At 38.7% G+C, this 27,875-nt stretch overlaps 2 protein-coding genes across 5 annotated transcripts in view; one reads left to right on the top strand and one right to left on the bottom strand.

Annotated features, from left to right (window-relative positions):
* The window catches only part of LOC149961306 (uncharacterized), a 156,343-nt gene that overhangs the window by 66,731 nt on the left and 61,737 nt on the right, over positions 1 to 27,875 (top strand). Inside the window, exons 3-9 of one of the 3 annotated variants that reach the window (XM_090176707.1) lie at positions 13,782 to 14,024; positions 15,942 to 16,938; positions 19,215 to 19,754; positions 19,848 to 20,650; positions 20,731 to 21,117; positions 21,787 to 22,169; positions 22,225 to 23,109. In XM_090176707.1, the coding sequence (XP_090032833.1) occupies positions 13,782 to 14,024; positions 15,942 to 16,938; positions 19,215 to 19,754; positions 19,848 to 20,650; positions 20,731 to 21,117; positions 21,787 to 22,169; positions 22,225 to 23,109 (4,238 nt within the window). Of the gene's footprint in view, positions 1 to 13,781; positions 14,025 to 15,941; positions 16,939 to 19,214; positions 20,651 to 20,730; positions 21,118 to 21,786; positions 22,170 to 22,224; positions 23,110 to 27,875 lie in introns of all 3 variants that reach the window. The other 2 variants (XM_090176713.1, XM_090176704.1) reach the window with 2 other exon arrangements.
* Positions 2,722 to 6,791, bottom strand: LOC149961308 (uncharacterized). Of its 2 annotated transcripts, none has more exons than XM_090176765.1 (6): positions 5,769 to 6,790; positions 4,964 to 5,698; positions 4,264 to 4,488; positions 3,337 to 3,564; positions 3,231 to 3,272; positions 2,722 to 3,148 (listed from the first exon to the last, which is right to left on the bottom strand). In XM_090176765.1, exons 2-6 carry the CDS (start codon positions 5,363 to 5,365, stop codon positions 2,915 to 2,917), a joined length of 1,131 nt encoding a protein of 376 aa, XP_090032891.1. In that variant the 5' UTR covers positions 5,366 to 5,698; positions 5,769 to 6,790; the 3' UTR covers positions 2,722 to 2,914. The 2 variants fall into 2 exon arrangements, with proteins under 2 accessions (XP_090032891.1, XP_090032901.1); XM_090176775.1 differs by having other exon boundaries at positions 3,059 to 3,148; positions 3,333 to 3,564; positions 5,769 to 6,791.

The raw sequence follows: 27,875 nt of genomic DNA, 5'->3' as shown, positions 1-27,875 counted from the left end.
TTTTCGTTTCAACTTTTTGGGCCAAAAGCTATTTTTTCAAGACAAAAAAGGTACGTGTTAGTATATTGAACGTCTTGTTAATCTTTTGATACGGAAAAAAGGCCATATTTGGAAAAGCTTGGCCGTTCCCCTTTAAGGTGGAGTCCCGAATGCCCCAGCCAATCAAAAATGTAATGAGAAATTTTTTTGACCAAAAAATATGGGACGGTAAACTCTACTCTTATACTCTCAAATAGAAACGTGTCTCTCGCGTTCTCTGGTGGGAGAGGTTTGAAATATATCTACTCTTGTGCCACGTGATCAGCTCCTAGCTTTTGAAGATTAACGAGGTAGTTTGTTTTGAGTAGAAAAGTTTCCAAAATTCACCACTAGAGCGCTGGCGTCAGGCGTTGCTTTAAACTAACATTGATTCCCTATTAATTGTATCATCCTTTATTAATTGGTCTAAGATTAAACCGATATTTATTTTTAAATCAGACTTATATGATTAACGCATAATAGTCGATTTAAACTAAGGAGGCACCGATATGGGTACAGCCGATATATCGACTATAAGTGGCCGATAATATCAGCCGATATTAAGAAAGTTATCTATTATAACCGTGGTGTATATGATAAAATCATTGTAAACACTGTCATACCATTTTATTCCAATTTTTCATTAAAAGAAGTTTGCAAGAGCATATCCCAAAGGGAAATGTAAAATTGTGGCAATAAAATATTATTAGTTAGTTAATCCAGAATTTTCTTATTTTCAAAAGTTTTTTCCGGAAGATATTTGATAAGTAAAAAAAGGAAACATTTTGAGAAAAACAATATTTTAGTTTTTTATGGTTATAATAATCGCAATAGCAATCTAATATTTGAAATATACTAAAAATAAACCTTTGAAAATGAAGTTATGTAAAGCAATTCGATAATTCCTAATTCGAATTTCTTTGAAAAGTTACGTATCGCAATTTGCTTGAGTAGAGCGAGCCAATGGCGTAGTTTGGGGGAAAGGGGCGCCGTTTTAGGGGTGACACCCGACCGTGAAAAAAATAGAAACTTACACCTAGGACTAACAAACACAGCACCCCACACAAGGAGAACGCAACGGGAGAGTTTCGTTTGGCCGACTTCTCATTTGGCCGACCACAAAATACACGTTACGCCGACTGTCCATTTGGCCGACTGAGAAATCGGACAAATGTACAGTCGGCCAAATGGACTGCTCATTTGTCCGACTGTCCATTTGGCCGCGTGCTCGTTTGGCCGACTACTCGTTTCGCCGACTACTCATTCCGCCGACTGCTCATTTGGCATTTGGACGATACTAGGTGCGTTTGGCTAGGTACTGTCCTCTAGGTCGCGTTTTAGAAGGCCCAGCTTGGCTATAAAGAACGGGGCTGGGGCAGAGACGTAGCTATAGGAGGGCAGAGGGGGGAATGTTGAACAAGGCGCTCTAGAGGTCAAAATGTATTAAAACTAACGGCCCCATTCGCACTACGTACTTTGGAAACGTTTTGAAAGATAAAATTCAACAATTTCGGAGTCAAATGTTTTAATAGTAATACGAAAAATACATTCGACACCATAATTTTACAATTCCATCTTTCGAAACCGGTTTAAAACGTTTTCAAAGTGTCTAATGTGAACGCGGCTTTAGTTTGAATGATTGTAGGAGAAAATGCACGAAGGAATAAATGTCAAGATTTTTTTTAACAAAAACGCATTTTTTGTTTTACCTTAGAACCTCGGTAATTTTCAGTTATTAATCAAGTTGTCACGGACATTTAAGTACACACAATACCCCGATGTTATAACTATATTTTAAATATGTAATTTAAATTTGAACCAATTTTCAATAATCTTGTACATTTTATTAAGGAAATGGTATGAAGTGCTTGACACTATTAATAAAAATACTTGCACTGTTAGTGGTTTTGTAGTTTCTATCAATTGTCTTATTACTGGAAATATCTGTGATATATTGCAAGATTTGCTATTGGAGCTTAACAACGTTTTAAGACAAACACAGTGCAATAATATATGAAAGTGAAAAAGTTACAAATTATTACATATCTAGAGTAGAACAATGCGACTCTCCTGTAAAAGTCAACAATGGTTTTGCTAGATCGCTGTATAGTTATTCAAGTTTAAGGGAAAGAAACCGAGGGAGTTTTTATTTCCTAAATAAAAATTTTGTTACTTTTTTAAAGTCGTTTGAAGAATTGGCTCTTTCTGTGATTACAAAAGAAAATTTTCAAGTTCACGGAAAAGACTTTGCTAAATTTGGTAGGCCAAAACTCTTAGAAGATTTGAACTTGAGAAATCAGCTCTCAAAGCTAAACTGGGACCAAATACTAAAATCCTAACAGAATATCAGGAATTATACACAAATATATTTTTAAGTAAAATGGTAAATGCGAGATATGGAGACAAACTCCAAATTTTTTCTTCTCAACCAAGAGAAAAAAAAAACACACTTAAGACCAAAAAACCCAGATCGGATAAAAAAATTGAAGATTCATACAGCGTGAATGTTAACCTCGTAGTTGATGGTGATGATTTTTTTTATTGAAGATGATTTTTTCTTATATTGTGAAGAGTTTCTAGAAAAAAAGTGATTCTAAAGTTCCTAATGACACCGATTCAAATGTTTTGAATGGCATTGTATTAACTAACAAATTGAGAGCTAAAAAACAGCTATGTGTACCAAAGAAAATAATTTATATTATTAATGAGCACATATGTGATAGATCATAAGTATATATTACCAAAAGTCACTTACAAACATGGAGAATATAATTGTTGTAACATTAAAATGTCCTCTTTATTTCATTTAACCAAAATTTGTTAAATCCCTTTGGGTTTTATTTTTCTTAACCGTTTTAGGTCAGTTGTGGCAATTGAAAGAGGGGCCCTACGCTAATTATAATGTTTGAATTTTTTCCCAGTTACTACTTCCTTCATTTTTACAGTTCCTCACTGCGTAATTTACCCCAGACAATTTTCCAGCCATAGAAAACCGAAATTGAGAAAGTAGTGTTTCCACTGCGCTACCATTTATCCTTCCTGGGCAAATGAAATATCCTGGGTTATCACTAAGAAAGGTTTCCACCAATCCAAGAAAACCATACACCATTATCCTCAGTCTATCCCATGTCTAAAATATAATAAATTTAGTTGATTATTATTAGTTGTTAATTGTCAAACTTATTGTTATTATGTTACTTATGCTATCATACCTGCCAAAATAAATTCTGGAGTTTCCAACCCAGGAAATTTACCTAAAAAAAATTCAATTAATATTTTCGACCTGGGATAAAACTGTGGTATAATTTACTTACTTACTAAACTATTTATCCAATTAACAAAATATTGGTGGCCACTCTTTATACTTTTAATTGCCTGATGACTCATATCACTGACAAATCCATCTTGAAATAAGATTCCATTTTCAAACAGTTGACTGCATGCGTATAGAAAATTGAAAGTTTCTAAAATTTCGTCAGAGTTAGGTGGTTTAGGCTCATTGTCCGGCATAGCTATTCCATAGAGTGCTGACAACACTTCCTCTTGCTAAAAATGAAAATGTTAAACAATTACATTATCATCAGGTTAAAAATCCTAAAGCAATATCCACCTAACATTTTGACTGGCCTTTTGTGAAACATTTATTAAAACGTAAAAATAACATTTTACAGAGTAGAACCCTCTAAATATATAGGCAGTATCGCGAGGGAAGAAATGGAGCACAATTGATACAAGTTGAAATAGAAAGAATAGAAAAAAAAACAGACATTGTGGGTAAAGTACTCTAGCGAGCTACGCCACTGAGAATTATAGAACTAAAATAATGGTTGAAATATGAAAATATATTAGTTTTGTAGAGTACACTTAAATGGAGTTATAAGCATAAAAACCTAAAACCGGTGTGTGAAAACATTTTGGATTAAGGGGTGCCATTTGAAAAGTGGTGCCCAAGGGCGGCGTATCCAGGATTTTATCTCAAGGAGGGGTATTGAGGTAAAAATTTCAAGGAGGGTGCTGATGGAGGTCTTACTGATTTTTATTAGACAACCTCCCCCCCCCAGTCATCAGTATTTTAGGGGAGGGTTGAACCCCCAAAAACCCCCTTGGTGGTGCCCCTTTTAAAACCTTATAGGATTTTGTTTCCTGTTGAAACGCCATTAAACTAAAATAACTGTTTAAAAGAAAAACCACCTAAATCATGTTTCATGGAATTTGCTTTTAGGTTAATTAATATTTCATATGTACCTGCATCACCTTCACCGTAATCACTGTTTGCCGTGTCCATGGGTCTCGATAGACATGTAGTTTCTGAAAACCCTTCACTAACGATAGTAGATTTTGCTCTTTCCGCTTGATATTAATGTCATACAGCTGTATAATCGGATTCCATCCAAATTCCACCTCATTATTTGAAAATAAGCGAGTTGATCCTGGTTTAGATTGATACAGTGCAGCTATGAGGTTCTTCAACTGTTGGGAAAAAATTATTAAAACCAAACATACCCAATTAAATTAGTGTTGTATATAGCTGTTACCAGAATAGCAACCCAGGTCCCTATTTTTTAAGCTAAAAAAAAGGTTAGAGCTGAATTGTATTAATACATACTCATCTACAGGAATTTAGGAAGAAACTTTCTCCCTCTAGTGGTGTAACTGAGCAAAAAGGCCGCTAAGTAGAAAGGTAAATCATGTATGGTTATAAACACCTATTATCAAGATTACCAATGAAACAAATCCTCATTGTCAAAATTTACAATTGAAATAAAAAATTATCATAGTCTGCTTAGAGAACCTCTATCTCAGTCACGTCAGTAGTGGCAGAACGTTTCTTCGATACTCATGGAAATAATTTACAAATCAACTCAAAGAAGTGGAGCCCGGGTTTAGCTAAACCGCCTTATACCTAAGTTCATACGCAACTAATTGTTACTTTCTATTAACAAACCTCATGTGATGGGCAAATTATCCAAAAAATGTCCTGGAATGGCCAGAATGGATTTGGGAAGCTGACGGGAATTTCATGTTCGTTTTTATTTGAAAATCCAAAACTTCCTTTATGATTGACATTTGTCCTCATAACACCAATGTTCGTGGTTGCCCCTTCGCAAACAAGTCCTCGGATATGAAAGTCGTGCATTTCAAAAAGTCCTATAACATCCATAATTAAGCCATAGAGCAAGTTTTGTTTAATCGTGCCAACTGAAGAGATGTAGGGTCCTAAGCTATTCGAAATGTCTCTCCATAGAAACTGAAGCATATACTGTGTTTTATCTGGTTTTTCATCTCTTAACGTTGAATAAACATCATGTAGAGAACCAATTTCGTTAGTGGTCATCGCTAAACCCATAAGTTTATTATTTTTTTTAATTCCACATGACCTTCCCGATAATTTTCACCGCATCAAAGATAAGTACTCCCTCAGCTAAAGGGGGTTTCTGGCCAAGTTGAATTTTTTCCTCTTTCAATTTCTCATACAAAACTTTTTGTTCACAAATGTAGTCATGTGATAGTCCAGTTCTTTCTAAGTTTGCTCTAGTAAATTCCTTGAGTGAGGCCTCGCTCAGAAGCTGTAGCAACTTGAACCTTAGTAATGCTTTAAATGCTGAAGGGCTACGAACATAAACAGTGAGAGCCAGCCGATAGGTTATCATTGACCATACGTTTCCTTTGGATCCAGTTTCTAAATATTTTATTTTTTAATAATTTTCTTAAAATTTAAAATTGTTTTCAAAACTACTCTTAAAACTCACCATTTTTAATTTGATCTCCAAAAAAGTGCTTCTTGTCTGTTTTATGTCGAACTTTACGATCCTTTCTCCAAGCTTGTCTTAGAGCTATTCTTGTTGGTATATCTGGTGCAGCATTTTTAACTTCATTAAGTTTATCTGGTAATTCAGTGGATATTAAACCAACAATTTCCTTCAGTTCATTGGATTGTTCCTCATTAATTTTAATGTTAATTTTGCAATTTTTTTTCAATGACTTTAGACTTCAGCCCATATTTTTACGCTCAATGCGAATATTTGAAATGCTTTTTTTTTCTGCTTCTAGGAGTTAATCTTGAAATTCCTCAACTTTTAATATCTTAGCTGGGCCTTTTTCCAATTGTGTGCGTGCTTTTAGGTTAGCAATTTTTCGAGTCCTTTTTAACCACTGTTTACAATTTTTACAGCGAGGGAGGTTGAGGTTATGATTATTAATACACCTCTGGAAAACACCCTCACATTTAATGGACACATACTTTGTATACGGGTAGTTTAGACAGATTAAATAGGGTGAATGAGTTTTGGATCCTAATTCATCCCTTGTTAAACCACAACAAATTTGATACATTCCATCATCTACCTCTCTCACTTTTTCCAGCATTCCCAATAAATCTTCAGATAACTGCCACAAATTACCATTTTCCTTAAACCAGAACGAATTTGGAATAGTTTTTAGTTCCCTCGAGTGAAGTTGAAGTGATGCAGTAAATGTCTCTATTGAAATCACAACTCTAACTGGTTTTAAAGTGACATTCAATTCACAAAATTCCCCAGCATTTCTTAAGCCTTGGTTAGGTATTTGAAACTCGCTTACAAAATCAGGAGGATAGTAGGCATGATTTTTTCTTGAAATTATGACTGAGTTGTTTCCGCGTACAGAAATGTACTCTAAATCAAGTACATCAGCACCGAAATCATGCACGAGCTTCTTAATTGCAATAAAAAACAATTCCCGAACGGTTTCGGGGTTTTGGCTTCTTTCCGCAGCCATTAAATTTTGAATCTAATCACGGACCATGATCTAATCCAGTGTTGCCAATGTTTGACGAGCGAAAATCCCACAGTCCAGTTCCAAAATTTCCAGCCAAACCCCCTACACGTTTTTAGCCACGCCCCCTCCCAAAACTCAGCGGAAAACATGCCAAATATTTTCCAGTTTCGTAGGCCAGCGCGGGAAAAAAAAATTAAATACAAATTACTAATAATTTTTATAAAAAAAATCTATAGGAAATTTTTTGTTAAGTCATTTTACCATCTTCTTTGATTGAAACGTACGCTTAAATGAGCAGTATTTTTAATATTGCAAGAGATTTAATATTATGGTTATTGTCTGATATTTTCGGTTTATGAATTTCTGGAAATAGTGTTTTTTCAAAAATTCAGGCCAAAAATCCCACCAAATCAATGATTTTCGCTTAAAAATCCCTTTATCCCACACAGCCCAAAAAATCGCCAAAAATCCCACAATGTGGGATTTATCCCACACATTGGCAACACTGCTCTAATCAGTAATCACTATGGTAATCACCATAGAGATAGAAAAGAAATAGTGGCCAGTGTTGCCATAGAGCAGTGGTTCCCAAAAGGTGTTTCGCGGAACCCTAGGGTTCCGTGGAAGGATCACAGGGGTTCCGAGAATTATCAGCGCGGCCATCTTTGTTTGTGTCAAGAGTCTTAAGATAAGTAAAAAAATTAGTTGGGGTTCCACCAGAATTAGGTGGATAATTTAGGGTTCCATAGAAAAATAAAATTGGGAACCGCTGCCATAGAGTATAGAAATATACTCTATGGTGTTGCCAATGTTTGAGGACAATGAGGAGTTACAAAATTTTCAGCCAAACCCCGAACACGTTTTCAGCCACGCCCCCTCCCAAAACTCATCGGAAAACATGCCAAATATTTTCCAGTTTCGTAGGCCAGCGCGGGAAAAAAGTTAAATTCAAAAAACAATTAAAAAATACAAATTTTTTAATTCAATTTGATTCACAAAAAGGTATCTGACAAAAAGATAAGCTAGATAATGTTTTCGGAAATAGTGGTTTTTCAAAAAAAAATTAAGAAAAACTTTTCAGGTCAAAAATCCCACAAAATCTATGATTTTCGCTTAAAAATCCCTTTATCCCACACAGCCTAAAACATCACGAAAAATCCCACCATGTGGGATCACACACATTGGCAACACTGATAGAGGCATGGCACTATTGTATCTGCCCAAGGAGGATAGATATATCAACATAAAATTAAATTATTCCCAGAAAGAGATTTTTAAACTTGTTTGATTTTTGCTCTCAGGTAGCGTATTCTGTACCTCTTGTACCAAAAAGTTAAACTACTTACTGGAGCTATTAATAACATAAAAAGCACAAACACTTAAATCCAGATTGTCTCATTATTCGGAAGAAATATGGCCCAATAACGTGTTTCTAGTAAAAGTGATTGTCCCGAAATTAACCCATTAGTAACTTGAAGAATGTGCATCGACTAAGATAATCCATTTTCCCAGGAGAGAAAAAAAGGAATCTTAGGAATAAGAAAAGACGAAAATAGATTTGAAGGAGTCGAGAACAAAAAATGAACGTAGTCGTAGTTAATGCTTTACAAACCGGATTTTGACAGAAATTTAAATAATAATTGACTGTCTTCCGACATCCATTATTTCCATTTCTTTTTTCGCGCGCGCACAAAAAAAAGAAACGATTTAGAATTTAGTGGGAGTGTATCCTAACGCAGACTGTACCGGAATAAAAGCTTTTAATTGAGGAGTACGGTAACTTTGAAGAATATTAGAGGTTGTCTTAGGCGCGTTTTCCCCTCTTAAATGTCAGTATTTTGTCATTTTAATCCTCAAACGCTTTTCGAATGAAAATAAGAATGTTTTTATATTTCTTTTATTTTTCATTTCGATTGTTTTAGTTTGAAAATCATTGTTTTGTTTAGGGTGAAGTTTAGAGTGATCAATCTAGTAGGATTAGGGGTCGTTCACAAATTATCTGATAGACAGATTTACAATTTGTCGTTAAACGGAACACGAAAATTGAATATAATAATAATAATAAGCTAGGCACGAGTTTTTTTAGATAATTTGAGACTATTTTCGCCACCTGGTAAGACTTCTTCTCAAAGGTAAAATTAAAAGTCGTTGGAAAATCAACGAAAAAATTACTTTTTGAATTGCGAATTTTAAATATTTGATTTAATAAAGTTTACACAGTTTACGACTCCTTTTAAATATACGCTTTAAAACTTGCGTATTTTAATATTTTAACCCTACAGAACTTCTTAAAATTGGTGATTTAGTCCCATAATTTAGACATTTTTATCCTATAATTCTTATATTGCCTGGGTAAAATGTTGATTTTATAATGAGTGGAGTTGTGAATTAAGGAAAAACTAAATTTATGAATTTAGAAGAATTGGTAATTTAAAAAATCGGAAAATAGTGTCCTGGACTCCTAAAGACAAGTTGGCAAGCCAAAATATACCTCTCCTCGGAAGAATTGTCCCTAGTGGTATTAATTTCTCGAGATAACCCTTAAATATATATCTCCGCAATTTAGAGTTATTTGTTAAAAATATTAACCCATTTCTATCCCGCCCGGTATAAAATTTTTATTATAATTAAAATAATTGAGACGAAACGACCAATTTTAATTTATTCAGAATATCATAAGTTAAGTAGTTACAACAGTAAGTTAGACGTACTATAACAATGCACAATTGAATTAAACCCTTTTACAGAACAAGTTTATCAGTTAAATATAATACGAAGCAAATTTTAATGAAAGAAATATCTACAGAGGCTTTTTGGAATTACTCGCTTACGAAATACTTGCCGCATCTTTAACGCTCATTTTATTTCAACACTCGCCCTTGATGAAGATACCGTAGATATCTGGTAGTGGACGACTCGTTCACTTCCTGTTGACGTTGTGACGCATACCACATGAAAAAGACCAATGCCGTCCAATTTCCAATATCATATAATGACTCGCACACCCAAGAAATCATTGACTGCGTTAGAAATCGTAGATATCCAAATATCCACACCAAATGTATTTACAAGAAGCAAAAACCTTACCATCAACAAAGCACAGAGAGCCACTTGACTAACTGCCACCTCTTAAAGCAATTAACGTTAAATTATCTCCTTTGAATTAACAGAACTATATATAGGTCGTTAAGAAAGTGGACCACCCACAGGGTCTACCCTTTAACCCTCTAATCTCGGCTGACTGCGCTAAAACAAGATTTAACCTTTAAAAAATACCAGATTAGGCCTTCATAAATTCATTAATAAAAAAAGACTTTATTACCTATTATGCTTACGATGCCTGTCTTAATTTCAGTGAATCTAAGCAGCTATCGGTGGTTCTGTGGTAGAGCGCTCGACTGCCAAGCCGAATGGTCTGGGTTCGAAACCTGGGTGGCGCATTTGTTTTTAATCAATAGAGAAACGCTAAATTAGAATTTCTTCGATGCAATAATTTCAATTTCAATTCTATTTCAATTAAACCAAAATTTCGTACTCTATTAAATACGCTTCCGATAAAGCTGAAGGTCTAATTTTCAATAAGGCGTAACAAGTGTCGGTGGTTCTGTGGTAGAACGTCCGCCTGTCAATCAGGAGGTCTCGGGTTCAAATCCCGCCCGATGCGATCGCAAATTGATACTAAGACGAATACCGTGTACAACTGGTGGAAACCCTGCCATTGGACGTTGAGAGGTAGCATTACACTCAGCACTCGGTCCGTCCCAAAGTCATTAAGAAGAAGTTGGAGAGAAAACGCCCATATAAACACAACAGACTCAACATGCACAACCATCAGAACACAAACACAACAAATTCAACACTCACAACCTACGCATAAACATTACAGAAACGTAATACACCAAACCGTCACGACGGTGAGCGAAAAAACACCATCCAAACCAAACCGCAAATGCATCCGTTAACGCTCACCGTCACCCGGTGGTTTTGCCAACCCTTTGAGAAACTGCGTACGCAGTGATTACACTTTGCACCGAAAATGCGAACGCGTTCGCAGTCCTGACAGACAGACAGACCCACCCACAGACCCACCCACAGACCCACAGACAGACACGGTCGTTGTATAACCCCTCCTAGGGGACTTTGTCCCCTCGGAGAGGTAAAAATCAACCGATCGTTCCAACTATGAGCTACAAACACAATAGGTGATTATGAAAAATATCGGTGGTCACGTGATTTGGTTAAGTACTACCAAGTTGAAAGTATCAAAATTGGCCCTTTTTGTAAATTCGTCTGGCTAGTTGGCCAAGGGTTAGCGAGATTTCTATAATTTCATTGTTCAATCGAAAGGATTTTTCGTTTTTCGTTTTGAGAGAAGTTTGCCAAGTCGTTAAATTAAGGTAATTGATTTATTAAATGAAATATTTTTAAATTCTATCCAAATTGATTTTAATTCATTTTCAGGACTAATGGAAACATGTATGTAAATATAACTTTGTGTCTTCTATTAAAATTGGGCTTGTTTCTTTATCAATACTTGGTCTAGAACTATAAGAAATAAAAAAATATATAATAAATTTGTTAACTTTATGTATTTTTAATAATTTTAGAAAAATACTAACTTTTCAAACAATCAATAGATGGTTGGTGCTTTTTACTAAACGCGGACGACCGCGGGCCTCGGTAGGTGCAGACGAATTTAAGCAGCCGACGCTTTGTCAAAAAATAACCAACTCCCGTGAGCCTCTGCGCGCAATTCTTTTTCATAATCACCTATTGCCTTTGCACAAGCATTTTAGTTGTCCGGGCTTTTTGGCAAAGCATTTTACGAGCGGGGGGAAGACATATCCGGAACTTTGCCCTTCCGAACGTGGCAGGTGCTAAAGTGTCTAGCCAATGAGAAATGTACACACGAAAATGAGCGTCTGAAAACGTGTTTGTTGCTCCTAGGTTCCAAAGACTAAATATTATACATTTTCAGTTCATAATAATGATAACTATGGATGAACCGATATGAGTACAACCGATATATCTGATATTCGTGGCCGATATTAACAAAGTTATACAGTGGCGGCGCCAGGAATTTTCGCGAGGGTAGGCAAACCAAATAAATGGGCCCCCGACCCGGGACCCCCCTTTTCTCAACGAAATACTTCAATAAAATAAAGTAGTGATGTACCTGACGTACAAAAAAGTTCTAACAACAGTAAAACGAGTCCAAATATAACAGAACTGGTTTTATTTACTAGGAGATACCTCAAAAATTTCTAAATAGTAAATACATTATCGACAATTGTTTCATTGTTATTTATAAATAATTTGATCTCTTGGGACAATTTTGAGACCCTTTCTAGATCAATTTGGGGCCCCTTGTAGGGTGATTTTGGGGCCCATCAAAATTTTAAGGTAGGCAGTGGCCTACCTGGCCTACCCCCTAGCGCCGCCACTGAAGTTATAAGGCTGTGCTATTAGTGGTTTTAGGCAATTGAGTCGGTTATATAGTATCAATTTTTTTTCATCGAGTATTCGAGTCGAGTAATATTGAAGTCGAGTCGGGTTATTGAGTACTTGATTAGGAGCTGGTTTTATTCAAGAAATTATGAAATTAAATTTAAATTAAGTTTAAAGTACCTTTCAATGCTAAATGATCGACAGTTTCCACAACTTTATACCGTTTAAAGTAAAAAGTTGTAAAAACCCCTCTTTGAACTTTGAAGCAATTTGGTACCCGAATATGGAATTTTTTGGTACTTGGTAATCGACGTGTATTCTCCAATTACTTATTCGAGGTCGAGTTCGAGTACTCGCACAGCCCTACAAACTATCTATCATAACAGTAGTGTATATGATAAAATCATTGTAAAAGACGGTTCAGTGCACTGTCATACCATTTTATTATAATTTTTCGTGAAAAAAGTTTGCAAGAGCATATCCGAATATGTTTATTTTCATTTACTTGATACATATATACTATCACAAATCAAATATCGCAATTCTCTATTTGTTTACACTCGTAACCCCCTGTCTAAAAAACGTATGATCTAGCTTCTGAAGTATGGCGTACGTACATATCAAATAAACCATTATCATTAGTTTGTTCATCGATAATTTTCTTATTTTTAAATGTTTTTCTAATATCGGTATCGGCCAATATCGGCTTCATTTAAGCCGATATTGGCCGATACCGATATTAGAAAAATAGGCCGATATATCGGTGCATCCCTAATGATACCCAAAAAATTCAGCGGAAAATTAAAATTTGAATCCTAAACCCAACGTAAACAATACTGCTATAATAACATAGTGTGTTTTTTTGGCAATTATAACCAAGGAATTCCGAATGTGGTTCCTTGCCGCATTTTCTACCGAAGTAAACGTGAAAAAAAAAACGAAATCGTCCATCAAATTATTGAATTGTCTTTTTCAATCTTAAAATCACGATAATCTGACAATTATCCTAAAAAGGCTTCTATTCTGGGCTAATAAATCTACGCTTTTACGTTGATTTTTCAGAATTTAATATAATTTTCGAATCTAAAGAATTTATTTTGTTGATTATATAGATAATATGATGGATTTAGTTTAGGTTTTCAGTGATTTCTAAAGAAACTGACTTAGTTTTTTACGTTCGTTGACCCGTTTGATGAGACGAGCGGAATTTGTTATATTTTCTTTGAGCTGAGCGCGAGAGAGCATTATCAGTATTCATTTCGAAAATGAGCGAAAATTGAAATGAGGAAAGAGATGAGCTATCAGTAAACGCGTTTGATATGAGCGGATATGACAGATAAACATTATCTAAAATGCCTTTCAGAAGAGCGTGAGATACTAATATGTCAGGTTAGTATTAGCGCTTGTGAGCTGGGATTGAATTTTCAAAAAATGCCCATCCCCTCTGAAAAATTGATTGGAAGTCCAGTCGCTGTAGCAGAAACTTTATATTTGACTTTGACGACGAGTTTATGGAAACATGTATTGGTACATAACATGTCCTTGAATATTTCACGCAGAACACAGTATGGGCTTGCAACGACTGTGCCAAAAGCAAAGGGTCCCGCCAGAAGCAACAAGAACGGGAGCGATTGGCGCGCCACCACTCGGACGAGGCGCGCGGAAACCGGCAGCCCGGTCACGATCAAGGTCAAAGGTCGGGAGTCTACGGAAGTGGCGTCAACGGCAGCGACCGCCACGCCCCCGACGGCCAGACGGCGAAAAGCCAACAGAATCTGATGAGAGGAAGTTCTTTGGAGAAGGTAATATATAAATACCGCGACTAAATCCCCTCGCGCCACCACCTCCACTCTCATTTCAATCTAAGAGCCCCTAAGGGAAAAGCGCCCCTCCGAGCCCTTATCTAGGGCCCTAGACGCCCCGAAAACGGTCCCTTAATACTCGCTGCCCATAAACCATCATAATCTGCGCTGGCCCCGAGTGCTGTCTTTATGTTGTTGCCTTCATTCTTCGCTATCAGGGGGTGAATTTCTCATACCTGCTGTCGGGAAACACAGCCACCAAAGGCCCACCAACGGGTTCATTTACTGTCCGTGGCTCGGCGCTCTATTTCCGGTCCATGGACATTTTCTTTAGACGTTTTTAGTCACTTATTGAGTTGGTTTTTTTCGCGTTCATTGATGATGGGACGGAGTATCATTGCTAACGTCCGCTATCTAAATATCGACCTCTGACCTCGTTACTTTGACTATCCTTAACTATCTACAATCATTTGAACAAAGTAACGCGGAATGCTCAGTGAAATCTTCAACATTACCTTAGCATGCCAAAAATTTACAGAAAAAAATCTTAAATGAAAGATTTAACTTTATCTTTAATTAAAAACATTCATAATTCTATTTAAGAGCTTTAAAAAGTGCCATTTTTCAATGCATTTAATGTTACTTAAGCATATAAGGACGTCATCGGTGACTTAACTTTGACGTCATTAGGGGTGCGTCAAAATTCTAAGAAAGAATTCTTCTCTTGAGAAGAGTTCTTCGTGAGAATTTTCTAACAGTGAGAACTTGCTAAAAAGCGTCAAATTTAAAAAGACTCTTCTAAAGATGGCGTTGTACACTAAGCCCTTGACAATTAATAATATTTTTACACGATTTCACGACAATATATGAAGGAAGGAAAGATTTTATTTATCATTGGAAATTAACGGTATTCTCTGAAATTCATTTTCGTCAACAAAAATATTATTATGTTTATTATTTTCTTCAGCATCAAGTAAACTGATTAGAATATTAGCTGGCATTTTTTTTATAATTTCCCCACTTTTTGACCAAGTGAGGGTGCTCGGAGGCATTCTCACTCTTCTCAAGACTACGTCACTTCCTGTGAGAAGTACCTACATAATTTGAGAAGAGAGAATTTTCACTATCAAGGGCAGAATTCTTAGAATTTTGACGCAGTCCAGTTGACGTCAATCCCCTGATTTATTTTTTCAAGTAAATCATGTAAATTTTTTTTAAAGTAAATTATGTGAATATGCGGGCTTTGTTGGCCCGTGATTCCCGGAAGAAAAGCCACGCCTATACACCTTTCCTCGCGTAACTTTTCCTCTCTCGGTTGGTAAAGTGGGTGGAGGTTATCTTCCGGATATCATGAAAACTGAGGGTTCGGTTAACCAAATTATACTTAATGGACAGGTTAAGCCACCTTTGAAAACTTAATAATAATAATCAGCTTGGCTAATACCCTTGGCACCACCTTAGACCCAAGTTATCCAACGACTTTTAATGCCATTAATTCATGTGGCCGGGTTACAATGCGTAGGAGGGTGGTGGCAAGCCCTTCATGCCACGCGAACCAACACCTCCCTACACTCACTATTACCGTTAACCTCCACAAGTTTTTATGGAAAGGGAAAGATAATATAATTAACGCGAAAGGAGTTGTTCGGGTTTTTCACCCAATGCCACAAGCTGGGGTTGAACCAGGTTCCTCTTGCTGCGAGGAGAAAGTGCTAGCCACCCCATCTTTTCCCTTATTTTTGTAGCTGAATGTAGACTTATCTTTATTTGGTACAATCTAAAGTCAGGCCTACAATATCCCCCTACACTTTTTCGAGGGATGGCTTAGCTTTTCTAATTATACTTAACCTTTTAAAAACATTTCACGAGCAAATTTCTAATCTATAGTATCACTTATCTTTCCCGACGCGCGCTTAGCTTCAAGACTACGACCATCGCGAGGACCCTAAGTCACGTGAGTATCCGACGAACCCCGCAGTAGATGATTTAGTTTCGGGACAAGCGCACAGACAGCCGCCGGCGTCGAACCAACAACCGGGCCACCACCAACCGACCCAACCTCAACCACCGCCGCAGCAAAGGCCGGGCGACAACCGCCGTCAAGAAAACCACCAAGATATTGCCAACCGCAAGAAACCGGAAGACGCGACGGAACCCGCGAAACGACCGACACCGGTGCATCCTCAAAAGTCTCGAAGCGAGGAGGAACCCGTCGCGGAGCCCAAGAAACCCAGCAGGCGCTCCTTCGAGGAAGAAGACAAAATTGGCCGGCGTATCGACGAAGAGCAAAATAATTCCAGAAGAAACTCGGAAGACGACGATCCCGCTAAGAAAAACCGTCGCTCCTTCGAGGAAGACCCGTCCAAGAAACGACGCTTCGAGGACGAACCCAAGAGCAACGGGCTTCCGCGGCGCGCCTACGACGACAACGAACGGAACGGAAGGGACGAGGCCAAACGGAAGAGCGCTTCGAGGAGGTCGTTGGACGACGCCGAAGACTCCGACGAGTACGAATCCGAGGATGAGTCGGAAGAGGAGGAGGAGGAGGAGGAAGAGGAGGACATCGACGAAGACATGATGTCGCGGCGCTCCAGCACGGGCTCCAGCAAGGAGGAACGGGCCAGGACGGACCTGTTCTACGGCACGCAGCCGCAGAGGGACGACCACCGCTACGAGCTGGACGAGGACTACGAGCGCGAAGGCGACGAGGAAGAGGACAGCGACGAAGATTTGGAAGAGAGCGAAGCGTCGGCGATGCACGCCATGTCTTTTTACGAACACAAACCACTCATGGTGTACACCATTCCGGAGGAGGAGGAAGAGGCGGTGTCACCCATTAACCCCAAGATATCGGCCAATTTGAACCACGTTGAATTGAATTCCGACACGGCGTCGTCGCTCACTAGATGGCGAGGTAATCGTATGGGCCTCAAAATGGCCGCCGTCCGTCGCTCTCCTCCCGTGTGCTTTGTGTCTTCTTCCGTGGGACCGGAGTCTGTCTATGTCTCCACAGGCCTTCTGCTGTTTTGTTTAAATATTTCCGTAGACCAATCAGAGAAACTCATTTTACATGACGTCACGAATTTTTTTCTATATTCTATTTCAATTTCTAATCATATTTACACTTCTTTATATCTTACGAATTATTATTATTATTATTATTATTTTGGTTTTATCACCTACTTTTATTTTTCAATTACGGGACCGGTTAAAGTGGCTGTCATATGGGCCAAGGCTTAACTTGCGTTAATTTAAATTAATTAATTCGGATTAGGCGAAGTTTAGTTCGAATGTTTTCTAAATAATGTCGCTAGCTAACGTTTCTAAAAATCTAAAAATAAGTCTTTAAAATGAAATTGCAAAAACTTAAAACAAGTTCGTCAGGCCCATATGATCGCTGCTTGGCCTTTCAACTCCTTTGAAACGCTTTTTCGCTCATCATCCATACTTTCAGAATGATATGTAATTAATTAACTTGAATTTTTAATTTCTAAATTAAATTAGTTCTGACAAAGTATGGATTGTAATTTAACGCTTAATTTTAAAAAAATGCGAGACTGAAAGTTATATTAATTGTATTATTTTAATCTTATTTAATTTCCTATTTTCTATATTATAATTTAACTTTTATTTTCTTAATTATAAACACATCACACCATGTTACAGCTGAAAAAAGTAGGTTGTAGAATTTTTTTATTTTAGCAATTTAATTTAATTTTTATTTTTATACTTACATTTTTACTTATTATTTGGTTTTAAATTTTTATAATCTTGGCTCTATATATATATATATCTTGTTTTTTTTTTTAAAGAAGTAGTTTTTTTTCTACAGTTTTTTCAAAGCTTTTACAATATAGCAATTTTTAAACCGTAAAAAACAAACTTTTCATATAATTTTTTTAACCAAATTCCACTGCGGGCCTTTTGATATTAGAAAGTTTTCAATTTATAAAATTTTATTTTGTTTTTTACAAAAAAAAAACTAAAAAATAGAGCAGCAGCAGGTCTTGCTAGAATAGCCAAATTCCTTTGCCCATTTGACTGGTTATTTTATTCTTGACCATTGGTCTAGCAATTCTGACCACAAGGAATATTATAGGCAGTTGAAAAATCCCTTTAAAAATCCAATTTTCAGTTGATTTTTTGTCTGAACTTGAAAATGATTTAGCTAGTGGTCAGCTTTGACCATTGTCCAGTTTGGACAAAAAATTATGAGACTGAAAATGATTTGTTATTGCATGTATGTAGTGTTGGCTCAGTGGAATATACATAATAAATAATCCAATGTATAGATTGTGCTGTAAATTTGGCTTGAATAGCTTGTTAATGTGGTTCAATTATGTCTAAATGTCAAATGCTTAAATGACTAAAATGGCTTTTTTTTGAAGTATTAAATTTTTTTATTTTAATTAAATTATTAACTAAGACATTTTCTTTTAACTAAATTTTTGCTGAAACTTAAAAAAATAATTTTTTCTAAAAGTCAAATTATTAAATGTTTCTTAAAAGCTAAACTATTAGTTAAGCCTTAGTTATAAAGCTAATTTATTAGCAAAACTTTGGTCTAATAAAACGGATTTAAATTAAATAAATACGGGATGCATGACTTAAATGCCATTATCAAGCTCAACTCCTGGAAATTTACAGAAAAATCTATTTTGTTTAGTTTTTGTTTTTTGAAACCGAAAAAAAACCTTGTTTTGCATTTTTCGCTGCATTTTTTTTGTATGATTTCGAATTTTCGAGTGGCTATTTTTTAAATGTTTTATTTTCGTATTGTACAAAAAACCTTGCACGTTTTTTGCGCAACACGTGGTGTGATACATAACTATAACCTCAATATTTCCAATGGAAGTTATTTTTATATTTGGTTTAATTTATTTTGTTTTTATTTAAATTTAAAAAAAAACCCAACCCTTTTTGTTTTAATTTTTGTTTGCATTTATAATTTTGATTCATACCCCCGATTGTTCTCCCCGTTCGCGTTTTCCGAGTTTATTCAAATCGTACCAAACGTATAGTTGAACGTCAAACTTATTAAGAAATCGGTTCTGATGTTTAAAATACGTGTAACTATTTATATGAGATCTCACGAACGACTATAAACGTTTGGTTTGTTTTCATTTAAACTCTTAAATTTAGTTATTTGGTATAATTAACGAATTTACACGATAATGTATTTTTGCACAGGTATGGGTCAAACGAACTATCAACTTCAACAACAGCAAGGTCAAAAGGTTATGGATCCTCGCGACCCCAGAGCCATTCAGCAGCAGCAACAGCAACAGCAACAACAAATGGGCAACCAACAAACCGCGCAGAACCAACGCAACCAAGCCATGACCGCGGCTGCGCAGAACGAGCAACGTATGAGGAACCTCCAACAACAGCAGCAACAACTGCAATCCCAACAACAGGCTCAACTGCAACAGGCGCAAATTCAACAGGCCCAGTTACAACAGGCCCAACTACTGCAACAGCAGCAAGCGGCTGCGAGACAAATACCGACCACGTCGAGCACGAACGTCCTGATGAAGACGGAGACGAAACCGGAACCGAAAGTTTTGACCAATTCGATACCCAGGACCTTTCCATTGACGTCTTTGACGCAGACCTTCCAGCATGTACAGCAACAGTTCCAGCAACCGGCGGTAACGCAACAGCAGCAAGCTCAGCAACAGTTGCAAGAGCAATTGGCCCAGCAGCAACTGCTTCAATCCCAACAACAAGGTGCGGGTGGAAAACAAAAACCTAAGAGCATAGATTTGCAAAAGAAAGGCGTGATTAAGAAACCTGACCCTCAGGATTGGTCCCCTGTTGCAGATTTATCGCCCATAATGGACGTGTCGCCGTCTGTGGAGGCCGCGGAACAAGAGTTGATGGAAAAGTTCCGAGTGGTGGAGGACAACCATTCGAAACCGGTCATGAGCCAAGCCTCGATTCCTCGAGCCACCAGCGGGACCATTTCCGGGATGATCGCGGACTTCAACAAGGCTTTGGGTCTGCAGTCATCTCCGGTCGATGATTCCGCCGCCGCCATTCGAAACAGCGTCTCCCCGATGGAGCCCATCACAAGTAGTCACGCCATGCCGATTGACACGCAGTCGCAACAGAACCAGATGATGCAAGCGCAGCTTCTGCAACAAAATCAACTACAGCAACAGCAACAGTTACAACAGCAACAATTACAATTGCAACAGCTTCAAATTCAGCAGCAGCAACTACAGCAAATGCAGCAGACGCAACAGTCGCAAGCGCAACAGATAGCGCAAGCCAATCAGCAAGCGCAACAACCACCATCCCAACAACAAACTTCGCCAGCGATGCCAAAGAGAGTCCATAGGCGGTTGCCTCAACCGACCATGGAGCAAATGCAAGCCGCAGTAGCTATGGCTAGCCAAAGCCCGAAGACGAAATTCACGGCCGGTTCCAAGACCGTCGGCCAGACTTCTGTCTTGACCGCCGTTGCCGCCAGTTCGTCTTCACCCGCTTCAGTCTCTTCTCTGGCCACCAGACCCGTTTCCCCCATCATCCAACAACAGCAACGCAAAGACATGTCCTACTCCGGAGGACAGCAAATGCCCACCATGCCGGGACAAATGAATATGGCCACCTCCAATCAACAGGTACAGACCGCCCTCGCTTCAAACCTTTCTCGTTCTATCAAACCAAAATCAACATTTTCCCTTTCCCGCTCTTATTGCAGTTGATGTCCAACCGCACGATGGGCGCCAACACGATATTAACCTCCGCCGTTTCCGGTTCCACCATCATGACTCCTAACATAGTACCAACACTCGTATCATCTCTATCTTCGAGCACCGACCATCACCAACTTCTCCTGCAGCAACAGCAACAGCTTCAAGCCATGAATATGAACATGAACATCCCCAACATGACCTTCACTCACCCTTCGCCCATGGTCGATCGGACAGCCATTGGCGGCGTCTCCTCTTCCGTCGCCGCGCCGGGAACCAATTATAACATCATCGATACCTCGAGATCTATCTCCAGACCGAGCAGCGCCTCCCCCATCGCTGGCGGAAGCGCCTCTAGGTCTGTTGCGAATCAACTGCAGGCCGCCAATACTCAGGTCAGTACAGCACCTTGCCTTTTCAATAAAAGGTTCGGTTATCCATCATTTTTTAAACATTATTTTAAACTAATTTTAAAGACATCTAAATAATTTTTAAAATCATTTCAAACGTACTTTACTTTGTCTCAATTTCTCGTGATGACGCCCCGTTGTCCATTATTTTGACTAGATAGAGTACGTATGACTATAACCGTTTTCAATATATATAAATATTGGTTATAGCTAAAATAAACTTTATAGTGTACTTTTATCTTATCTTGAAAATAACCTATAGGCGCTTAACTAAATCATACTCTCAGGAAATCGCCAAGAAGTAATATTTCCGAGAGCCAGATAGTGTTTATATAATTCTTGTTGAAATAATGGAAACATTTCACCTGTAAACAGAACGTTGTGTTTGCCAAGCTTTAACATATGTCAAAAAAGCTACCTGGTTAAAAGGGAACGCTTGTTGCTGCCGTAAAGATGAAAGATTTCCATAATTTTAACAAGCACTATATAAACAGTGACTATAGTAGGTCGGAAATATTACTTCTTGACGATTTCCCGGGAGGATGATTTATTGAAGCGTCTATTGTCAGAGAGTTTCAAACACGGTTTATCGATAGGAAATGTCCATAGAAAATCCCATCTTAAAGAATGTCCCTTTGGCCCTCTCTCTCGCAGGGTGCCGATTCTGATAGTCCGAGCGAATCAGACAGCGCAAAAGCCGGTAAAATCAGACGACGTTTACCGCCTCTTCCACAAGACCAAGAACCAGTTCCCGTGCCGACACGACGCGTCAAAGACCGCAACCGGACCTTGTCCATGGGCGCCGCCCCCCTGACCCAACACGAACGCATTCGTGAGCGCAAAATCGGAGGCGCGAGCGGGACACCTCAACGCACCTCCTCCCTGGACGGAATGACGGCCGCCTCATCCGCCTCGGGCGTGGCAATACCTCAACAGCAATCCACGATCAACACCGTGACCACCACGTCGGCGGCGATGACGATGGCCTCGCTAGGCATCAGCAACCTGCCCACCTCCGCTTCGGTTCTGTCGGACAGGTACGATACGTCATCCTCTTACGTTTCTTAGTTTCAGTCGCCATTTGTTTCGCAGCTTGCTGATGCCGAAGAGGGAGAGCCCGCTTCCCCGCACGACCAGCTACACGTCGGACCCGGCGAGCATCAGCGAACTGCTGGGCCGCCGCGACTTGAGCGCGCCCCACAGTTTATCCTCTTACATGAGGTCTCCATCGTCGATCCTGGGCCCGGAACTGAGCCAGCGACTGGGACTGAGTGACGGGGACATCAGCGGCGGGACCAAGCTTCCCTCCTACATGATGTCCCTGAAGCAGCAGCTCCGGGACGAATTGAAATCGGTGACTGAAGAACGGCGTCGTTTCCTGGAGTTCCGAGATCGCGAAAGGGACTTTTATCGTAGAAGCGAGACTGACCTGTCCTCCCTGCTGGACCGTCCGTGGGCCGACAGCGCCTACGACACCCTGTTGGCGCACCGCAAGTTCATGCACTCGTCCTTACCGGGGACTTCCACTTCGCCGATCCCCTCCAGGAGAGCCGGCGTACCTCGCACCTCGCCTCAAGCTTCCCCCCGAAGGACGAGACATCGAAGGCAGACGTCGGACCCCAAGGTCCCTCCCTTTTCGCCCATCAGGGAGGACAGGGACTCGGTGGAGCAGTCTCATTACAACGCGCTCTTGGCGGCGGGAATGGTCCCTTTCAAAAGCTACGAGTTCGAGTCGATCGACGAGCGGTTGCGGCCCGAAGCCTACATGACGGCCTCGGGCATCTACACCGGCAGCCTCCCCAGAGGACTGGGCGCGAGGCCGCACCACCGGGGATCCTCTCTGTCCGACATTCGCAGCGAAAAACTCGCCGGCGGACATTTCCCGCCTTTGCCCATGAAGGAGACCTCGATCAACAGTATCGGCAGGGGAGTTGAAGAGGATGATTATCTGCAGAGATACATTAAAGAATTAAGAAGGTCAGTTGCCTCCGTCTGATGGTGACAATTACTTTTCTCTCTTAACATACTGATCTTTCAATTTTGCTGCCTTTCTTATGGTGGTACAAAACCAAAACTGAGATAGCTGAGAGTGGGGTGGCACAGTGGTTAGCACTTTCGCCTCGCTTCTTGAGGCACTGAGTGAAAACGGGGAACAACTCCTTTCGCTTTGAGTTTGAACTGGATTTACTGAATTTTTAATCCTAGGCAGATTTTGGTGGGGGCCTATGTAAGGAAAGCGTAAAAAAGCCAAATTCGCTTGTCCCGAAACTGAGCTTATGTCGCGAGAATAATGGTTTTTCAAATAATAAAGCAACAAGCCTGATATGTTTTCCTCTTAAACCAAATCAGTGAAAAATCCATTGATTTCATCAGTGGTGAGGGCCCGTAGGCCAGTGCCTAGTGGGCCTAGTCGGCCTAGTCCTTAACCCGGCACTGCCTACTTTTAGAGGTTAACGGTAATCGTGAGTGTAGTAAGCTGTTATACTCACAAGGAGACATCCCGAAGTGTAACCCACCGATTTTGTTCAAACTCCTCGGGGGATTGGTAGACCTTCATGTATCATGAAAAATCCTAAAGGGAATTTATTCAATGGGCAACCGTTTTGCCATGGCAACGAAAAATGTTTTTGACAACAGAAAATTTAAATTGACATGGGATTCTGACCGATTCCTAGGGCCCCCCCTGTGAAAAATTTTAACAAATTTCAAAATTTCGAAAATGACAAAAAAGAGAAAAAATAAATAAAAATTGAAAATAAAAACATCAAAATTGACAATAAAAACATCAAAATTGATCAACTTTTGATCAATTTGAGATCAAAATCCCATGTTATTTTCAATGGGAAAATTTAATATTTTGTATTGTCAAAAACATTTTTCGTTGCCATAACAAAACGGTTGCCCATTGAATAAATTCCCCTTAGGATTTTTCATGATACATGAACGTCTACCAATCCCCCGAGTTTGAACAAAATCGGTGGGTTACACTTCGGGATGTCTCCTTGTCAGTTGCAGGTTAAGAAAGGGAAATATCTAGTACATTTGGTGGAAAGATACTAGCACGGATTTTATTTTCCGGTAAATCGACGGCGGCTAATTGGAATTTCGCCTGTTTACGGTTGATTTTCTTAGTATACCAACGCGTTATATAATTTTGAAAAAAAAATCTATCGCGTTATATTTCAAAGTGATAATTAATTAATTCACATAGATCCGGTTTTAAAAGCAGTTGCAATAATTAATTTTTAATGCTACGAGCAAGGAATACCTAAAAAAATTCCGTTTCGGCAGTCCAGGGTAAGTATAGAACGGGTACTGCCGAGATTACCACAATGACGTACTTAAACGTGCCATGATGATTGTTTAGAAGCATAATACTATAATGAAGCTTAAAAATAATAACCTACATGAAATATTTATTGGTCACTTTGAAATTTACACATTCAGTTATTCATTTCTAAAATGGATTATATAACACGCGCAGGAACCTTTAGGAATTCAACGGAAAATAGGCGAAATTCGAAATTCCCGCCGACGATTTACCGGAAATTCGTGCCTGTATCTTTCCGCGTGGCATGAAGGGCATGCTACGACCCTCCTACACAATTGTAATCCGGCTAGTCACTCGATAATTAGGCGTAAGAGAATGAACTATGAACTTGTCAAGGTCAGTGTGTTAGGGCTACACTTTTTACTCTTCAAAAGCAGGAATAAAAAAATAGTCTGCTTATTCAGAATTTATCTAGTGAAATGGCCTAACTCGAACTATTCGGCACCACAGAATCCGAGTAAAATGACGTCATAGGGTTACTCTTCTTAACCTACTCTCAAATCCCGGAACTAGCGAAATGTATCCACCCACTACAGACTATCATTTAGCTTTTAGTATTTTATCTAAGGCCAGTTTTGTATTGCTTATTTCTAACCCGTTATTATCATAGCCATCTTTACTCGAGGGGTCCAACATTTTTGCCAATTTTGCGAACGGGATTTTGAATGTGAAATTGATTTCAGAAATCAGAAACTGATTTTGAGATTTCAGAGCAGGATTTTCGTGTTGATTTCTGTTGTTTTACGTGGATTTTGAGTATTTGGAACTGATTTTCGCCCAGATTTCAGGATTTTTAAGTGTACGGATCCCTCGGGTCTACTCTTACAATTAAATTATTGGCGAAGCACTAATAATAATAATCAGCTAGGCAGTGGCCCCCCCCCCGCAAAAATCTCTATGAGGCCCCCCTTTTTAATTTTTTTATGGTTAGCGCCCCCCCCCCCCCCCCCGAAGCTCGAGGCCCCCCGCACCGCGGGCCCTGCGGACCATCAGCTATGCCACTGCAGCTAGGCTAATACCCAAGGCATTACCTTAGACCAAAGTCATCTAACGACTTTTAATGCCTTTAAATCAGGTAGCCGGGTTATCGACACGTACCAGCGGTGGGGTGCCGGCAGTTGTATTGATATTATTTATCTGATTTAAACCCCCTCTCTGAGGGCGGGGTTCCAGCCACCGATGACACCGAACCCCTCTCCGGTTCGTTACTCCTGTTGGCTTTATCTCTCAAACGTGAAACATCCTTTAAGCGAAATTAGTTAAATTTGTGCAGCCTCGGGGGCCCAGGGTTTCTCCCCGAAAGTACCATAATAACAATAAGTATGGCACTTCCTATTGCTTTAATGCTAATTTTTTAGAAACCATTTTGGAAAAACGTTTTTACCCCGACTCGAACTATTCGCCACCACAGAATCTGGGAGTAGAATGACGTCATAGCCTTGCTCTTCTTACCTTACTCCGAAATCCCGGAACAATCCAAAAGAAACCACCTATAATTAAAGATAATATAGAACTCCGTACCGTAGATTCGAATTCAGAGAGTTTTCCGATACAATATTTCAAAACGAAGCAATTACCCGTTTCCGGCACATGACCTCCGAAAACTCTATAGTTGGTTACCATGGTAACTATGTAGCTAATGTTTTCGGAGTTCCGGAAGGAAGGGGCTAAATGCGATTGACTAACGCGCCAAGCAGTGAATTCGAATTTGATATAACCCACGTTAATAAAATCCAAAATAAAAAAATCACTTTAATTGACGGCTTTTAAAATTCATTTTGCGCGTGAAAATACCTCTACATGTTATGGTAAAAAAAACACGCAAAGAAGGCTGTGTGCCCAAGACATGTACCTGTAGTGTCGCGCGCTAAAACGTCATTTCAAAATCCGTCAATTTAAAGGGAATATAACCTCGGGTATTTGATGTGGAACACCGACGTTTGCAGCTTTGGCCGCTTGTGCCTTTGGCATTAGAAATATTTGGCGCCACTGTACAGAGACAGTACTGTCACTTTGATTCAGCCTTAATGGAAGTAATTAAGTTTAGCAAAGGACATGGTAAATAATGTGGGAAGACCACAATCAAAATGTTTCGGAAAGTTAAAGGAAACAGAGTTAAGTCGAGGGGTCGGGCATTTATCAAAATCCCGTACACTAAGTCTAAAATCTCAAAATCTTTAAACTCTATCTATGGTAAATTAACATTGAAATCCCAAAATCACTTAAAAAAGTAATGATAAAATCGCCAAAATCTCTACGAAATCCCGAAATCCCGTACAAAATAATGGTAAGTGTCCGACCCCTCGAGTTAAGTAATATCGTATTAAAACCCAACTGACGAGGTGGCTCTCACCGATTTTGTTCAAACTTGGGGTATAGTTAGACCTATATGTAAGATGAAAACAGCTACAGGGAAAAGTTACGCTGGGCTTCCGTTTTGCCATGGCAACCAAAAATGTTTTTGACAACTTAAAACGGGAAAGATCCAATGGAAAATAACATAGGAAAATGACAAATTTAAAAAAATTTAAATATATATTTTTTTAAAAAATTAAAAAATAGTAAATTTTACGTTTGTGGAGTACTATGCACTAATGAAGGGGGAGGGGTAAAAACTATTTTAGGTGAGCTCGAGCTAAATTGAATTGATACGTCGTAATTTTAAGAATAATACACAATATTGGTAAAATGTATGCTGTAATAACTTCCATATATTTTCGCCGATAAATCTAAAAAATTATACATAACAATGTCGGAGCCATATCAACAAGCTTTTTTATATTTTGATAGAAATCCGTCGCCATTTTGCAAAATGGCGGATATAATTATAAATCGCGGCGCGATATATTCGGTACTTTGTATCCGATTAATCTGAGATTTTCTACGTTGCCTTATCTGACCGAGTGAATTAGTAGTATAGATTTTAATAGGAATCCCTCGCCATTTTGCAAAATGGCGGATATGAAAACATGGTGCGATAAGTTCCGTAATTATTCGTCTATTAATTTGAAATTTTTTACGTTTCATGATCTGACCGAAATAAATAGCTCTATAGCTTTTCCATAATAATCCGACACCATTTTGAAATATGGCGGATACAATTATAACTTAAGCTGTCATAACTACCTATATTATTGGTAATTGGAAATTATTGGTAATTGGGAAATTATTGGTAATTGGGAAATTATTGGTAATTGGGAAATTATTGGTAATTGGGAAATTATTGGTAATTGGGAAATTATTGGTAATTGGGAAATTATTGGTAATTGGGAAATTATTTGTAATTGGGAAATTATTGGTAATTGGGAAATTATTGGTAATTGGGAAATTATTGGTAATCGGGAAATTCTTGGTGATTCGGGCAATTCTTGGTGATTCGGGCTATTCTTTGTGATTCGGGCTATTCTTTGTG

Source organism: Leiobunum rupestre, chromosome 1 (assembly GCF_980474605.1).
Source record: "Leiobunum rupestre chromosome 1, qqLeiRupe1.1.hap1, whole genome shotgun sequence".
NCBI lineage: Eukaryota > Metazoa > Arthropoda > Arachnida > Opiliones > Sclerosomatidae > Leiobunum > Leiobunum rupestre.
Note: the sequence above shows the minus strand (reverse complement) of the source record. Positions and strands in the feature narration are given on the sequence as shown.

Bases quoted from the DNA above. Each gene is read 5' to 3' on its own strand.
- LOC149961308 (XM_090176765.1), bottom strand. From the start codon at position 5,365: ATGGGTTTAGCGATGACCACTAACGAAATTGGTTCTCTACATGATGTT. The intron at 4,489-4,963 runs GTTTGTTAATAG...TTTTCCCAACAG, and splicing joins TAATTTGCCCATCACATGAG to TTGAAGAACCTCATAGCTGC. The intron at 3,273-3,336 runs GTAAGTAAGTAA...AATTTTTTTTAG, and splicing joins TTAATTGGATAAATAGTTTA to GTAAATTTCCTGGGTTGGAA.